The sequence below is a fragment of the Ruditapes philippinarum genome, unplaced genomic scaffold (assembly GCF_026571515.1).
Source record: "Ruditapes philippinarum isolate M1 unplaced genomic scaffold, ASM2657151v2 ctg260_1_1_1_1, whole genome shotgun sequence".
NCBI lineage: Eukaryota > Metazoa > Mollusca > Bivalvia > Venerida > Veneridae > Ruditapes > Ruditapes philippinarum.
Genome location: NW_026861537.1, coordinates 408,569 through 427,351, shown reverse-complemented (window position 1 = coordinate 427,351; position 18,783 = coordinate 408,569). Strand labels below are relative to the sequence as shown.

Sequence of the window (18,783 nt, the reverse complement as noted above, 5' to 3'; positions counted from 1 at the left end):
ATTCATGATTTATCTGTTTACTAAATATAGTTTTTAGCACTTTTTGTGTGCCTGTCATCAGCCAGATCGAAGCATACCACTCGATGGCCAATGAATCATAACTTTAGTATATTTAAAGAAAATAAAATGATTGTATACATAGTGCTTTTATTCTACACAATATAATCAAACATTGACTATTTTGTTTTACTTGTTACAGACGTAAATGGATGGCATCTGAATTTTAGTAAAGTTCGTAATCCAATTGACTTCATCGGAAAAAAATAATACAAATTACAATTACAATAACAAGTATACCTACATTCACTACAACAATTTTCACTGTAATTTTAATACTGTGCTTCTACGCTCAAATATTTAGTACGTATTTGGCTCAGGTCGCATACTGGCCGCATTCCTACATGATGAAGTATTTTTTGGGTCATTCTTGACCGAAATAAAGATTTAAAGATACATCAGATTTATTGTAAATTGCAAATTCTTTCGTGTTTTTATTTCTTGTGTATAAATCAAATTTGATAAGAAGACATTAGATGGCATTTGGTGACATAAACTACGTCAATAACGTGCTAAATTGTTAAAATGTTTTTCGTTTTAATTAAACGTAAACATGTTCCTTACAATTATTAAATGTTACGATAGAAAGATATTAAAACCACGTGATATTGTTATGCTCAAATACAGGCATGATATAATCTGACTTGACAGCGTGAACTTACAACTATTTCCACGTTTTATGTGTTGTATCATGTAAGTGCGTTTGATTTATTTTCAGTTGCAATATACCATATCAACAGCCTTCTATCATTTATAAGTGTAAAGCGTTTGTACTAAAGGACATTTCAGTAGTGATAATATGAATTTATGGTGACATTTTGAAAGTTATGCTGCCTGTTGTTTTGCAAGTGCTATTATTTTACAACTGTTAAATGACATTGGAAAAGGCCACATATTTCAGTGTTGAAAACTACTATAAACAGTATTCGTTCTACAGTTATACAAACAAACGACAAAAACAAGCAAAATTATGTGGTATTTCAATTTCTTTTTCACATCGAGAGTTTTTGTCCAAAAAATAAATCGAATAAACTCAGAGGAATTTCTATAGTCTAGAAAAGTTCTTCTAACGATGATTGACTGATTGCTCTATTGGTGGTCTATAGTTAAAAAATTGATGTATGAGTCAATCCACATTTATGTTGTTTAAACCAATAACTTTATTTGGGTGGTCTATTTGTATTACCATTTATTGCATCGATAATATATTGGTTTTAAATGTTAACTCACGTAAACGTCTCTGCGAAGTTTCATTTGTTTCGTTTCAAACACTTAATTAATTTTTGGTTGAAATTTTGCCTTTATTTAAATAAGATATTAGCTATAATAGAAAAGACACAACCAGTTTGCCTTAATAGTGAGAAAAGTCACAGCCCCTTTAAACACTTAATCCTTAAGTTTTAATATATCTATCTAGTCATGATTGTTTGACGGGTGATTTCAATTTAAATATGCCGCTTTAAAGACTACCCAGTACTGCTGTCATGTATGGAAACATGGTCGTGACTCAAGAACAGTTAAAACTAATGGCTTGAGAAACGGACATCTTTATCACACGGTCATCGCCACATTACCTTGAAATATCATACGTGTATGTAAAAGTATAAAATACAAAAGCATTAATACATAAACGTGTTTATAATTTATTTTTACGGTAACGTATTGTACACAAATATAACAGTATATACAAAATATGAAAAAGAACTTAAATCGAACAACACACATTTATTAATTTAAAGACAACATAATATTCAAAGTCATTTGCTCTAGTAAAACTTGCTACGTTTTACATTTCTAAAGCACTATAATTATCCGGGGTAACTATGAAGTTGTCATAAACGTCATTGTACAAATTTTGGCAGAAGGGAAAAAATAGTGCTTAAAAGTTAAATTGTCTGCTTTGTCTTCCAAATAACGAATTCTGCCCAATAATGAATTCTGGCGAAATCCTTACAGGACTAAATAAATATTTTCAGACATTTTATTTTTTTAGCGTTGTTATATTTTTTTGTTCAGTTGAGATCATATTTTAAATGATATTGTTAGATAAAGAATATTAAATCATCTCTTTACTTTGGAAATCGGTGGAACAAAAAAAATGTTTCCGAACAAAGGTCCAAAATATATAAGAATTGACTCTGAAAACAACATAGATTGACTTAAGACAAACTAAATAAATGGAGCAATGTAACAAATTATAAAATATGTTTGTCTTTGCAAAGCAGCCTGCAAGCGTTTGACGTCGAAGTGTCTTCTTAAAATAATAAGAATAAAAAGATGGTTTCATGAAATGATAGAAGAGGTATTCAAGTGACGTGTTGACACTGAACACAGTTATCTAAAATAGGTAAAAGTTACATGTCAATTAATAAAACAATTGTAAAATATCGACAAGACTTAGAACAAAGATTACTAAGCTTTAAACAAATACAGAACTAAAGATTACTTTCAAAGAAAAGTTGTCAAATTCTAAAAAACAGAAATCATTTCTGAAAGAAAAAGAGCAGAAACTCGTCCTAACATTTACTAAAATAAAGCAGACAATTTTGAATGTTTTCCCTAATGATATAGCAGCGCTGGCGACTTGATGAAAAAACTTTACGCGGGAAAACATGTATATGTGTGTATAATATCCAGTACATTATCGATTTATGTCATGGATGCTATATGTACACCTAAAATGGAATGGGTAATGAGAAAAATATGATATTTTCAAAACGTGTAAGAACCACGTGATAAAATGAAATTTCTTTGTTCAAAAATATATAAATACAAGAAAGAAAATTTAAAATGCTCTTTTATTTTGAAAACCAGAAACTGATTTGCATTAAAGCATTATTATACAGAAACAAAATTCAATAACGTCAAATTTAAAGTTCTTAACTTTAAAGAGCTTATAGCTATTTCTTAAAACATTGATGTTTCTAACATGATTTTTGTTCCATTTTAGTTATAACACTTATTTTGTTCTGAAAAAAATACTCGAAATCCTGAGAGGCTTAAAATGATTGAATATACAAAACAAGTGATGAAGATGAGATTCGATATGTTTTAACATGATTCAGAGATTCCGGGGGATTAACCATGATGTTACAGGGGCAGGGGTAGTTTCTACAAAGCAAAATCGTCCTACAATTGTATCGAATTTTACCTTTTATAATACGTTGTCTGTGAAATAAATGAAACTGGATAAACCATAGAAAAATAACACTAACGTTTTTCAAACAATTAACAAAATATATATACTATGTTTTGTCGTAAAACGCTTTGTTTAAAATAGATTCTTGGTTTTAGATAGACAAGTCAAATGTTTGTTTTTGTATCTGATCTGAACATGATTTTGACATGTGTCTGTATACAATTTGAAAGAGTCATTTGTTACTTTAAACATGTCTTGAACTTGTCAGAAAGAAATGATCTGTAACAATGAAAAAAATATACCCAAGACGAAATTTGAGAAAGATTGCGAAAAGGTACAATCACATGTTATATGCACTTTTATCTAAGTTTATCTTAATTTTAAAACGCTTGTTATTTTGACGTTAAGACATGCCAAATTAAGACCTGACATTTACACAATAGTGAAAGCAAGTTCGTTTTTCATCGCGTTTTTACTGACCATGTAATTAATTTAGTAATACACTTACAAAATATTAACTTTTTAAGATAGATGTACATTTGTAAATAACCTGTACACAACATGTGAATTGTAATATATTTTAAACAATTCAACTCCTTACCCAGCAAACACAATTGACATGTGTATGATTTTATATATATTAATCTACTGTCAACAATAACCAATTTGCATACTTAATTAACATGTGACCTATTCATTGTAGGATTAGAATAAAAACCAGTTTTTCACTTATATACTAATTAATATTCAATTTCATACGGAGCATGCTAATCTCTATGTATAAAAACAAACAGGTGAAAGTTTATATAAAAGTCTACTATTATAAACATTGTCCTATAGTCTATGTTATTCTCCTGCACAACTTTGGCATAACACGAAAATTTGAAATAAATCACAAACACATGAACTCTTGCCTTTGAGTTCTCTTACATAATCTTTTTTATGCTAATGTGTAGTATTTATGACAAAATACTGGCATTTTGGGTAATGAAAATGCCCAAACATCACAACGTTTATACTTCATCTCATATTAATATATTTGCTAGATTATTCAAATGGACTTCTTTTTCTCTAACATAGAGTTTATAATCATATTTGAACGTTCCTAGCACACACATCTGTACAGTTACAGCAAAGGCTGTCACGTGTTGCATATATATATCGTCTGCAACTTGTTTACAACTTAATAACCTCAGCACGAGGTTACATGGTAAAGTTTGTAAACATTAAATCGAAATGATAATATCGTGTTTGAAATACATAAACACAAGTGTAAAAACTTAACACTGTTTTGCTGGCCTTATATTAACTTGTTATTTACATTCTAATTGTTCCTTCGAGTAGCCACTTTTCATTTATAGTTGTCCTTGCTACTCTGAACACATTTTCAAGTCCTTTTAAGAAGTCTTCTCTTATTTTATCTGGTTCCTCATCTATGGATAGTTTCCCCTAAAAATTCTATTACCCTGTCATTATTTTTACTTTGGTACCCTACGTATATGTCTTGAAAAACAAACACGAACGTCATGCAAACAGTATTGTATACATTTATACATGAACGCAGAAGTCATTATAATATTTGTTCAATTAAATAAGAATCACAGTTGAATAATCTATACAATACAACCGAGGTCTGTTTGTTTTCAGTCAATGATAGATGCACTTTTTCTTTTTTTACTTTTTTTTCTTCGACAAATTACCCATAGATTTGTACTTCGCATAAAACGGCACTGAAAATTCTATTCCATCCGTTAAGAACATTCCAAGCTTCTATTAAAACTTTCTGTCCCTTCAATGCCCTCATGCAAGGGAAATGAAGAACCGGCCTAAACAAAGCTTCGTTCCGTCTTGAAATATGAGCGCACAATTGGGGTGTGGAGTCCGGGTCTTTCTTTTTATCTTTGCCACCCGTATCATCAACGTAAACGAGCAATTTATCTAGATTATTCATATAATCTTTGTACGCACTTACACCATCTGCAAAAAAAATTAAATACATTCAGATCAATAGGAGTAAAACAAAACAGTTACGGACACTTCCAGTATGAAACAAATGAACAAAGGGTATAGTCTTGCAATTTCACTTACAATGAAAACTTGTTTGTAAATCTATATCAAAAGGATGGTACAAGAGGTATAAAATGTTAAAGTGGTTTGAATTTATCATCTGTCATAAATTATAACGTGTCAAAATATTTATAGAAGAATTCAAACATTTTAACAACTGGATCTATAAAAACTTACCTTCACCTTCACCTTGCCATGTGTAAATAAGAACCCCATTCACATTCTGTTGCCTGCCAAGGTCAATGGTAAAAACATCACCATATAAATTATCTAGGATTGTACAGAATCTTAAACCTTGTTCGAGACGCCCGTCTACCGCCTGGGAGGCTCGTTCCTGTGATACAACCTTTGTGCTGATATGTCTCTTGTTGTGACGTGAACTGGAACTGATTTGAGCTCGTTTCTTGTATGCCAGGTTCTCAACTGAAAAACAAAAGGACTTTAAAATAATTGTGCTACTTCAACATTGTGCTTGGGGTTAGCAAGGGTTGTGGGGTAAACACATTTTTTTCTGTTATGGCTATACGGTTCACTCACTACCGTTCGAAATAGATAAATCAGCGCGCTTTTTGTCGACGTTGTTACTGTAAAATTGTGTTTGTACCCCCGGATCAGCTGGGAAAAAAACAAATATATCCTTAATTCCGGATTAAGTCTATTTGTTATGAATTCTGAAATCTCGAGAACAATTATACCTCAATGAAACAAAGGAATCTGTGACAGTTAATGAGTTAATATAAATCATCTATTATCGAAAGTAATCTATGAGATTACAGACTCAAGACTCATGGTGTTGAAAATGCAACAAAGCTAACGCTCTCTAGCACAGGTAATTGATTTCTACAAAAATATGTTTACTTATTGTACAAGCAAAAACAAAACTTTAAATATTACATCTATAATTTTATCATTTGAATTAAGAAATAAAAAAGTGTCAACGTACCACACGGAGAATCTTCGTTAACCCGCATAAATCCATCTGGGCACTTTCCTGAAATACATTATACTATTTCTGAACTTATGGTCAATTAAGAGAGATTTGCTATTGGTAAGATGTCCCGGAAAAGAACATCGTTACAATTTCTATAAACTAAACACCGCTTCAACATGTTTGCTTAGTCGTTATAAGTGTAAAAAAAGCAGTTTTAGTCAAAGAGTTCGTATAAAGGTGAATAAAATAGTCAAATCCCGTTTTATTATGTCCCCATTTGAAAAAAGATGACCAGTTTTGATTTTTATATCCGTAGCTCAAAGAGCATCATCACCTTGACCATTATAAGCTATCTGGTCCATATCTATAAAAAAAACTCTTATCTTATAGATGTTGAGGTCATGAAGTCAAAGGTCATGATAAAGTAACATCATGTGTGCAATCCTTGTCATGTCAATCACATAAAATGGAATAAATCTACGCTGTTAACTTTGGTACGGACAGTGTACTTGGCATAAAAATGTTATCTTTTAGGTTTTTTTTAGATCAATGGGTCAAAGGTCACAGTGACTCATTGTAAATTCATCGTCATAAGCATGTTTTGTTGCGTTTTTTTTTTATAAAATTGTGTAATGACCTTATCCATGGTCTGTAGGACACCCCTTTTTATCTTACACCGGTAAGATGTTGATGTATCTATACACCAAAGGTAAAAAAATACTAGATGTTGGTGATGTATGAAGCTTGATATATCATATTACTAATAAAGTATTTTAAAAGAGAGTACCCAAGGCAAAAAGACTGACCTTCAATACAGATATACAAATAATAAAATGTGATCAAAATAGACTAGGTAAACATGTTTACAAACTTTACTGAAAGAGAAAGAATATTTTGAAAAGAAGTACTTTAAATTAAAAGGGTAAAACTTGTTGTTGATTTTTTCAAATCATTCAGATAATACAATTGTGCATAGCAACCTCGATTTACGAAAATACAACAATGGGATATTTGGTAGCACTTGGCACGTTTTTTATTTGAAATATGAGATCTTCAACAGAGACGCTTGCAATTTTACCGTCACATATCAGTGCCTTTGTTACTTAGGATTTCCCTAAACGTTAGCATTTGGTTATAAATTCATTTTAGGTTTAAACAAGATATATAAATGGTATTTAAGTCTTTTTTTACTTCATCACACTTTGGTGTGACTATTACATTTTACATATCATTCCCGAGAAGGATGAGTTGGCGAATTTTAAAGAGGATAGAATAGCAACTTTAACAGGAGCCAATTTCCCATATAATTATCCACAGCATCTGGTGGGGTTTTAGAATAAAGATTTTATAGACCAGATATCGGTATATGTGTGACAAAATCAGCACGTGGCCAGGAATGTTATAATAAAGAACTGTAAACAACTTTTATTTAACTATGTCTTTATTTGAAATCGGAACGGGCTATTACTAAAATCAATCTTCTCAATTTGACAGGTGAAAAACCTGATTTTACTAAACTTGTTGACAAAATTTAAAACTTCAAGCATCAAAGACTTCTGTTTGAAGGTCAAAAGTTAAAAAGTTTAATGTAATACTAAAAAGGAAATACATCTTAAAACATTATAGTGTTAAAGGTATTGACTCTAAAGCGTCTGATATGTCATAAATAGTATAAATCCATAAAAGCAATCGTACAATCAAAATTCTAAAGTTGATTTATTCATTGAGGTTTTTTTGATAGGACGGGACTGGAAATATTTTGCGAGAATATGCTAGTACATGTATTACCATTTCATGTAGATCTATAGAATAAACGTATATCTGATATTTTTCGCTCAATTCGTTTTTCAAAAATACTTATTTTTATTTAGCAAAATGCATCAGAAATACGTGGGTCTAATATCTGCTCATAGTATTGACTGGAAATCAGAAACTTTGCCTTTGAAAGATAATATTATTTTATATAATGTTGAACTTTAAACGGTTCAAAGGTCACAAGTTACTTGATATGAATTTTAATAAGCAAATATTCCCACAAATTTCAGCTCCTACTCAGTGTTCGTTTTGAGTATACATAATTTTCTCATAAAATATTATTAAAATTATGAAGTTTGATCGTCGAACTAAAACATTTATTGTATATAACAGGTGTAGATGATTTTAAAGGATCTATAAATAAATTTTTGATTAAGTAATTTGTTCATTTCCTTTACGTTGAAAGATAATTCATATGTTTTTTGTTTGTAAAATCATCAAAGTAAGTGCATAGCTCTTCTTTTATTATTAGTTTTAAAATCGCTTTACATTCCATTAATTTGTACATACATTATAAGTTACAGATGTAAGAGAGAACAAAAATTCTTTTGTTGTATAATATACGGGTTTTCATTTTACCGAATATGTTTTTTTACACAGTGTTTTTTCTGATATTTGATTTTAACTTGGTAATGGGTATTTGATAAAAATATACTCCCAACAAGGTATCTTTCGTTTCAAGAAATTTGTAATTAAGTGCTACTGAAAAAGTGAATAATGATAAATACGAAGTTCTTCTGATACACTTTTTATTGTTTTGTCATCTGGATTCATCTTATGATTGTCATTTAATTGTTATCTAGTAAAATTGTGAAGGAAGGCTCAAAATATCAAGAACTGTGATAGAACCGCAATGTGATCACTGTCAGACCATATAGAAAACTTAGTTTATAATCACACAGAAAAACCAAAATCGCTATTTCCAGACAGGATAAAGTACAGACGAGGGTCCTTCTACAAATAAATTATTGTATTTCTTCACTGTTCTTTCCGAACAAATATGAACTTATTTTCATGCAAAAGGACTTGCTTAATCATTATATTTGAAATTTCAAGAGGGCGTATCACAAACTGTCAAAATAAAGGTTTATTTATGGCTTTTAAAACAAAACGTCCGAATTTTATTTCAACGTAAAACTAGCAAATGTGTGAATACATTTCCGTATAACAAATTATGAATATCATAATATACTATAATGTTTGACAGTGTAGCTCGTAAATTAATAAAAAAACAGTTCATGTTGCAAGCATCATCACTGATAGAAAATGTCAAGAAGGGTGCTGATTGGTAAAGGTGGGTTATATTTAACACAGATCTATCGATGATGTTAGTACATTTTTTCTTGACTGCAAACATAGTTTATTCGAATAGTTTGGCACAAGAAGCACATGTTCAAAGGTAACACAAATTATCCGCACGCAATATATATATTCTTTCTTAGAGAAACATAAAGAATATATACTAGTTACAATAGCAGTATAATATTGAACTTTTTCCTCAACGGAATGCAATGTTGAATGCCTTACATAAAATTCTAGAATGGAAATAAGGGATTATCGTCTCATTCTTCTGTTTTCAAGAATACTTAAATAAACAAAAATATTTATGTTTCAATGTTTGAGTGTGTACTTTATTTAAGTTAATGACGAAAGCAAACTAGCATTAACATAATTTATTTCTGATTTTTAGGTAGAGCATCGCTTTTACTGAATGAGACAGCATACTTTATACAATTAAATCATTTTAATGTGCACTTTACTGTAATTATTTCATAATTCATACGAAATCAGTAATGATTTGCAAACTTTTCATCTGTATGAACAATTTTCAATCACTATACAATAACATATAAAATTTTCCCTACCCCAGTCATCATATTTTATAGATTTTATGAAGTATAACACTTCTGTTTATAACTTTTACTTAGGACGCTGTCAGACAACCTTTGATATGATAATTTGTCTGTTCTAAACTATCTTTTTATTTATTTTTTTTTTTTTCATTTTTTATATATTGTTTTATTTATTTTTTGTATCAGATAAAACACCAAACAATATTTATTAAAAACGAAAATTCTCATAGCATTCATCAAAGTATAATGAGGTGTTGCTTCGGCATTTAGAATTGATTCTTTTTTCATACTTGAAATTTTCCATATGGTATTAATGAATATTTTAATTAGGTGTAGCATTTCATTGTTCATCAAACATAACAGTTTAATTACCATCTATTTCTTATGACGTGTGTACGTAATCATTAACACAGATTGCAAAGGTGTTTAAAAGGTAAGAACAGATTGATTTTATAAGAATATTGTTTTTCATTTACATTAAATTAAAACATGATAGGTAAAGTAATGAAGTTGTTTGTAATAAAGACTACACAAACAGTTTTTTTTCTTTTCAAATTTTTATTATCCAATCATAATAAATAGCGATTAATATCTTATATTTTGCGTTTCAATAATGTACCAATTTGTTAAATGGTCACATGATTGCACACAAAACAATCACAATTTACTTAGCATGGAATGTAGATTACAGTTTATTATTTAAAGCATTGTTAACGTTCATATCGATAAGAATAGTGGGTTCTTAATTATAACACTTTACGTTTTAGTACTTAACAGGGTAAAGTTTCGTTGATCATTATTATCAGGCAATGGTTAGTATTGCGAAATCTCGCCCCCTACCACCGTCTTAGGCCTATACAGTTTGCAGTATTCAATAGCAATGGCTGATAATAGCTGAAAGCGCTGCATTTTTTCATAAACTACCGACAGAGTAACAAAATAACACTATTTTTATTTATTTCTAATTATTCCCAGACGAACTTGATTTAGCCTTTGGTAAAGAAAAATAATTTCTTTTTTTTTGTACATTTTAGGTAGCAGTCCGTGCATCAGTGAAATCGTTTATGTTTAAAGAATCATTGAGTAGGTTAACATGTCATGTTTAAATTGTCTACATCTATTCTGTCACTATGGTATCTTAATCAGAGCAATTTTTGTCCGTTTTTTTTTTAAACTTTATTTCTGACTCATTATTACTTAACAATGCAATCTCAAGAAACTTTTTTTATAAAAATGTTTGTATGAGCTAAGTTATCTTTAATGTATAGGATATATCAAGCGGATATGCAAAATGTTTTTGCCTTATAGACAAAAAGCAGAAAAAACATGGTAGGTTACTTAAATGGACTTACGGTTTTGCCTCCCAAAAAAACAATGGTTCTTTTTTAAACAGATTACATTATCAAAAAAAAACTTTAAATGAACGCAAAACGCATTTTGATCTTGTGCAGTTATTCTTTTGTATTACAACTACGGTATTGAGAACCACAAGGAATCGCTGTCCAAAACTCTGGAAAAGGGGATATCGCTCGGAAGCAACAACAAGAGGGCCATGATGGCCCTGAAGTCGCTCACCTGTATATAGGCCCCCAGAGCGGGGTCAGTTTAAAACTCCAGGGCTTTTATTTGAACAAACATGGTGAACACCCATTAGAAGATGTTTCATGCTAAACATCTAAGGTCTAGCTCGTTGAGTTTTTTCTTTACACATATAGTAAACAAGAGGGCCATGATGGCCCTGAGGTCGCTCACCTGTATATAGGCCCCCCCAACCCCCACTCCCCCAACGTTGCAGAGCCAATTTAACCCAAGGGCTTTTATTTGCACAAACTTGGTAGACACCCATAAGAAGATGTTTCATGCTAAACATTTAAGTTCTAGCTCATTGGGCTTTTTAAAAGAAGATTTTTTTTAGTTTTTACTATACACATATAGTTAAAAACAATGACACCCCTGGGGCCGGGCCAGTTTTGACCCAGGGCTTTTATTTGAACAAACTTTGTAGACACTTTACTAGAAGATGTTTCATGCTTAATATCTAAACTCTAGCTATTTGGGTTTTTTCAAAGAAGATTTAAAGTTTTTGCTAAACACATATAAAGAAAATCAATGACCCCGGGCGGGGCCAATTTTCACCCCTGGGCTTGTATTTGAACAAACTTGGTAGACACCTATTAGAAACATGTTTGATGCTTCAATATCTTAGCCATAGCTCTTTGAGTTCTTTAAAAGAAGGTTTTTTAAGTTTTTACTATATGCATATAGGGAAAATCAATGACCCCCCGGGGCGGGGCCAATTTTCACCCCAGGGCTTTTATTTGAACAAACTTGGTAGACACCCATTAGAAGATGTTTCATGCTAAATATCTTAGCTCTAGCTCTTTGGGTTCTTTAAAAGAAGATTTTTTCAAGTTTTTACTATATGCATATAGGGAAAATCAATGACCCCCGGGGCGGGGCCAATTTTGACCCCAGGGCTTTTATTTGAACAAACTTGGTAGACACACACTAGAAGATGTTTCATGCCAAATATCTAAGCTCTAGCTGTTTGAGTCCTTTAAAAGAAGATTTTTAAGTTTTTACTATATGCATATAGGGAAAATCAATGACCCCCGGGGCGGGGCCAATTTTCACCCCAAGGCTTTTATTTGAACAAACTTGGTAGACATCCATTAGAACATGTTTCATGCTAAATATCTTAGCTCTAGCTCTTTTGGGTTCTTTAAAAGAAGATTTTTTAAGTTTTTACTATATGCATATAGGGAAAATCAATGACCCCCGGGGCGGGGCCAATTTTGACCAAAGGGCTTTTATTTGAACAAACTTGGTAGACACTCACTAAAAGATGTTTCATGCCAAATATCTAAGCTCTAGCTCTTTGAGTTCTTTAAAAGAAGGTTTTTTTAAGTTTTTACTATATGCATATAGGGAAAATCAATGACCCCCGGGGCGGGGCCAATTTTGACCCCAGGGCTTTTATTTGAACAAACTTGGTAGACACCAATTAGAACATGTTTCATGCTAAATATCTTAGCTCTAGCTCTTTGGGTTCTTTAAAAGAAGATTTTTTAAGTTTTTACTATATGCATATAGGGAAAATCAATGACCCCCCCGGGGCGGGGCCAATTTTGACCCCAGGGCTTTTATTTGAACAAACTTGGTAGACACTCACTAGATGATGTTTCATGCCAAATATCTAAGCTCTAGCTCTTATGGTTTTTTAAAAGAAGATATTTAAAAAAATTTCTTTCGGTTGCCATGGCAACCAGAGTTTTGCATGGAATTAAATTCTTTGAACAATTTTTAAAGGTGACCACCAAAGGAACATTCCTGTGAAGTTTGGATGAAATTGGCTTTATGAGGAGATGTCATTTAAAGTAAAAGTTTACGGACGGACGGACGACGGACGGACGCCGGACGAAAAGCGATCACAAAAGCTCACCCTGTCACTTTGTGACAGGTGAGCTAAAAACAATACATACTGATTACTAGGAAAATACAACTGAAGTGATGTATTGGGCAACACTTGACAGCTACAACATGGCGCTTGGCACCTTCTGTGTTAAAGATTGTTTGAAGCATAATAACTACATTATGACTTACCTTTAAACGGACATCCAAGGAGCCCAACTCTCATGGCAATTTTCTTATTCCACTCTATCGGGTAGAATCTAATAAACCTTGCCACAAACGGTGCGTTTAGATAGTGGATCCTTTCCGTGTCCTTATCACTGTTCCCGCCAAAAATCTACAACAAGTATGGTAAAGATATTTGAACATGGCTCTTTCAGTCTTATAAAGTGTGCTGTGAACTTTCCGTGAAAATCTATCGGGGTATATGTGCGCAGTGTGATGGCCTAAAAACCTACGCCATGCGTTTATTATTAACTCGAGGCAATTGTTATAAAGTTGGCGTGAGTGAAAAGGACTTGTAGATAGAGTACAAGTCTTTCTTCCATTTTTTTCGTGTTTGTGCATTTTTTGAATAAGCTGTTAGCATGACGTTAAAAAGTAGTAGAAAAATGTTAAAGGGTACATGCGACTGTTAATAATATCTAGGCATTAGTCATGCGCGTGCTACATGCTACATGCAAATAGTGTAGAATTACCATTACCTCTCCTCTAAAACACTTGCTATTTTTGGATTTTGATTTCTCGAGCCGAATATAGTGAAAATAGTGCTGAAGAAAGAGAGGTACTGACGATTCGGTAGACTGAATGACATTAATTATTTCATTATGGTCTCTTTGTTGTATATTTTGTACCAAACATTATAAAATCGTTAACTTTTGTCTGAGCAATTTCCGCTCTATTTCAACGCTGGCATAGATCCATAATCTGGGATAGACTTTTTTATGTCTTTCTTCTTCTTCTTCAAATTATCTTTATCATTCATATCACTTAATTTTTAGTATATTAGTACAAGCTGTAGGTGCGTGAAGATTTATCTTTGCATGCATTTATAATCAGTCTCATATTGAAAACGAGCATGTTAAAATATTCAGAGCGAATGTCATTTTTATATCTTATAAATGCAAAATGAACTGTAGCGTGGAACATAACAATCTAGAAACATCACTTAAATTCAACAGTTTACCTGTAAAAATGATTGATTATTTTACATTATCAAGGTCCGTGCTGTATATAGCCAAAAAAACGAAAACATATTTACTTCAATAGTCAAATATATATTAAAATAACCAATTTCCAAAGCGGGGTTCTAAATAAATATCTCAAAGAAAATCTAAAAAAGCTATCCCCAAAGCACTAAACCACGTTTTTCTAAGTTATATCTTGGAAATGTTATACCTAAAACCTTGCCTGTTGACTCTCCAACCAACTAGTTTAAACTTTTATGCTATATTGACTGAAAGCTCAAAGAATCTGAATCCCATAAACTGTCTTGACACTCTGTTAATTCAATGTGTTTATATTTTTCTTGATCTTTTTTCGAATCATTTTTAAATATTTGTAATGAAACATTCCTTTTTACTGATATTCAATGGTGTTTCTTTCCTTTATCTAATAAAATCGGCCCATCTACAAGTTTTGAGAAATGCAAAATATGAAACAAAAAAGGAAGTAAAGAAAGAAACATATGCAGTAAAGTATAAAGATTAAAAAACAAATGCAGAACAGTATCAGAAAACAATCTCAAAAAGGGAAAATTTAAAAATAAATATAGCTAAAACCCATATAAACAGCAAGATTTGAAGCAACTGTACGAAATGTCAATGATAAAAGGCAAGAAAATGATGCGTGTTTTATAAACTCATTCATATTCGATCTAAACAAAATGTAGAAGTTAACTAAAATTTCTGCAGATCTTGGAAATCTTTAACCATTGTTAAAAACAGATTGCATTATATGTAAAAAAAAGAATATTTAAAAGTATATTACAATTATACTTAAACATTTTCTGTTCCCGCTCATGAAAATCTTGTGTGATTTATACTTTTCATTGTAGGAGAAATGTTGGAGAATCAAATTTAATTCTTGTTTAATTATTACTTTATTGTAGCCCTGAAATTTTGTTTTACTATTCCGACCCTTCGCACTGAATATCTAACTGCCAACGAAGCCAGTTGAAAATGAATGTAAACCTCCCTCTTTGTTCTGTTGACCAGATGTGTTATGCCGAAATAAATAAAAATGATAATTATTTAGTCATTCTCATAACTTATCTTTCACATTTACCTATTTCCCTTTCTTTGTCTTTTTTTTCACTGGTCAACAAAGCAGAAAGAAAGGAAGAGAAAAGTGCCAGTGTACTAAATAACCACTCGCCATGTTTCTTTGTTCCCTTTGAACTGTTTACTAGATTTCTTTCTCACATCTAACGTGAAGGTTCTATACATGAAAGAGTATCAGAAGTTTCGGTTTGTTTCATGCTCAAAATAATTTCAAAGAAAGTGTGTACATTCTATATATCTTTGTTTTGCGTTTGATATTTTGTTTTAAATTGTTGAGATAATAAAAGTAACATGATCTAAAGTGATTATTTACAACCAACTTCCATTTCGTACTATTATGCAACGTTTTAATCCAAAAACAAACTAAAGAGATTATATACAGATTGTTTGCTTTTGGATTATTGAAGTACTTTTCTTTCTTAACGTTACATTTGACGATGATGAAAGTGGTGATTTTTTGTGGCACTAGACGTAAGAACTGTGAAGAAAAAATGAATATATACCGCACCCATCAATGCGTTAGTCTTACCAGGCCCTCATCCGTGTACTGGTCGGGAATTAATTGTGATGTAGACGCATTATACGTCGGTGTCCATAACCACTCGTTCTAGAAATACATCAAGATTCATCAGGCATAAGAGAGATCCCTTTATTCCAAAGAAAGTGTGTCATTTATGTGACAGACATTGCATCAAAAGGTGCTGCGAAAGCACCAAAGAGGGAGACAGCAATCATGCAGCGATTCTATTTGCACCTTTCAACCTCATTGCAAACCCAGAGGACTATTTTGTGGTGATTTTTGCTATCATAACTTACAAATTGATACAATTTTGCTTTTGCTGCGTTTTCTAAAAATATGTTGGGCTTTTTTTAAACCAAAAGAACAAAATCAGAAATAAACATACACAAAATAACGGAACGAAACAAAATGTTTTACCACCACAAAATCACGTGAAAACCCACAACCACAAAAGTGAACAGGCAAACAACACTCTAACATTGTTAAAGCATGATTTTGGATTCCTTTTAAATAACTCAAAATCTGCTTGCGCTTTATTTAAGTAGTTAAAGGTAGCGTTGAAACTATTTTAAGCATTTTGATATTCCTTATGGTGGCAAGTAAACTCTGCATACATAGGGAAGTTCCAGGGTAATGTTAGTACACAACACCTTTTGGTTACAACGAATAATGATTCCATTTATACAGTATGTTTCAATGATACATTTAACATATATATGTATATACATGTACATAGTAAGTAGTAACATTATTTTAGGGGGTATTTGACAACATTGATCAAATGAGCATTAAACAGGGAGGGGGAGTTTTGTTTGTTTTTAATACAACATTTATTTGGCCACCTATACTGCGTCGTATTTTGGCAAGGGCATTGCAAAAGCGATTCACTCAAAACTCTGCAAATAAAACATTGTATTAATATCACACGGTTAAATATCAAGTTATACAACTTTATATCACGCCGAGTACAAAGTTACTTATTTATATGTAAGTATTTTAGCTTAAGCTATTGTTAAACATGATAAATTAATGCAACCTGATGCGTTCCCGTAAATGTACAAATATATCATCTGCGCAAATGTTTACTTACTTTAACATACCAATTGAATTACAGTGATTGCTCTCAGGAGCAAATTTTGCGTTAAAGCAAATATCTAAATAATGTGTATGTGTTATTGCATATCACAATAGAGTTACTCTTCAAAAGAGAATGGCAAAGTGTTTACTTTGAGTATAGAACAATCAGGTTGCATACATTTGACTTAATTATTAAACAGTATTACGGATATCAAAGCAGATTTGTTATGGCCATTGCGTAGTTGGATTGTATGTGTCGCCATTGTACTGGAGTCGACATAAAGCTTTGTTGTTGAGTGGTCTATGATTTGACCTACTCGGTGCTTCGCTTAAACTACAGCAGTGAACTTTTTATACTTTTATCATCTATATATATAAGTATGATAATAAAACAGTATAGCCCATGGTCAACAGTAAATTAATACTTCATTAGATATGTCAATTAAGCTAAAATAGATTTCACTACAGACATTTCCTTGAAGGCAAAGCTTAGGCGAAGTTGATAAAAAGTTCGAAAAATGAGTGCAATATGCGTTCTTTTGTTTAACTACACCTGGTAATAACATGCATTTACATTTTATTTTATTTTCAAAGGTTTCAACAATCTGATTGTATATTTTGCTGATAGTTCTACAAATATATCTTGCCGATTTTTTAAAAATCGAATTCGAGACAAGCATTTGAAACCAAAACTAGAAATGCACTTGGCTTTCTTTCAATTGTTTGATTTGTAAAAAGCAAGTGTTTCAACTGTTTCTACAAATAGATTTGATTTGATTTTTCATTCTATAAAAAGATCTTGTATCTAATATAGCAGAGCCTTGATGCCATGTTGTGCAGGGCACCTACCTTTGGATCAAGATGGTGGGCATCTTTGTATTTGTACCAAACAGAGCTGTCATTACTGTATGAAAGCATGAATCTTTTAACCCAGTGACTCCTCTTAGAGTCACCTCGGCCTTTAGTAATGACAGCTGTCACCAAAGTCGGTGGACCAATATCAATTTGCAGCCATTGGGCATCTGAAAGTAAAGTGAGTTCATATTTTAGTTATAATTGCCATGATTAAGTATTGCCCATTTACTTTTTTATATTATGTGGTTTTTATACAAAAATATAGTACTCTGGGACTTTGTTATCATTTTAGGTTTTTTGTAGCTAAACCTTACTGCATGACTTGACATACATTTTCTTGGAGAGCATCTGAAATATAATTTTATTAATGTTACATTTGAATAACATGGCAAGGTGGCAATTTAATGTGATTTTCGATGTAAATCGTATATGCATTCCACTTAAAATTGCTTCTGAAGTTTATATTTAAACATGGGAAGTAAACTACATATTACAATATATTGCTATGACAAAGAGTGAAAGCTTGTTGACAACAAGTTTGAAATAGATAATGAATAGACCCCTGAAGGTGACATAAATGTTGTGAAAATATTTGAAAAATTAACATAAAGAGATATTACAGTAACATTAACAACTGTTCGTTATAAGTATGACGTATCCTTTTCTATGCTTTTCCTTTTATATAAAAACATTATTTTTTGTAATTTTAAGATCAAACGCTTCGAAAATACTTAGTTGACTATCAAAGAATGAAAACTATCGCGAACGAATTGTCA

The 18,783-nt window shown here is 31.5% G+C and overlaps 1 protein-coding gene across 4 annotated transcripts in view; it reads right to left on the bottom strand.

Moving 5' to 3' along the window:
- Nucleotides 1-1,684: 1,684 nt before the first annotated feature.
- LOC132715987 (lactadherin-like) overlaps nt 1,685-18,783 on the bottom strand; it is an 88,779-nt gene continuing 71,680 nt past the window's right edge. For 3 of the 4 annotated variants that reach the window (XM_060699111.1, XM_060699113.1, XM_060699112.1), the window contains 6 exons: nt 18,002-18,174; nt 16,085-16,162; nt 13,466-13,610; nt 6,207-6,254; nt 5,441-5,686; nt 1,685-5,173 (listed from right to left, as the gene is read on the bottom strand). In XM_060699111.1, the coding sequence (XP_060555094.1) occupies nt 4,893-5,173; nt 5,441-5,686; nt 6,207-6,254; nt 13,466-13,610; nt 16,085-16,162; nt 18,002-18,174 (971 nt within the window). In that variant the 3' untranslated portion in view covers nt 1,685-4,892. The remainder of the gene's footprint in view (nt 5,174-5,440; nt 5,687-6,206; nt 6,255-13,465; nt 13,611-16,084; nt 16,163-18,001; nt 18,175-18,783) is intronic. The other variant, XM_060699114.1, reaches the window with a different exon arrangement.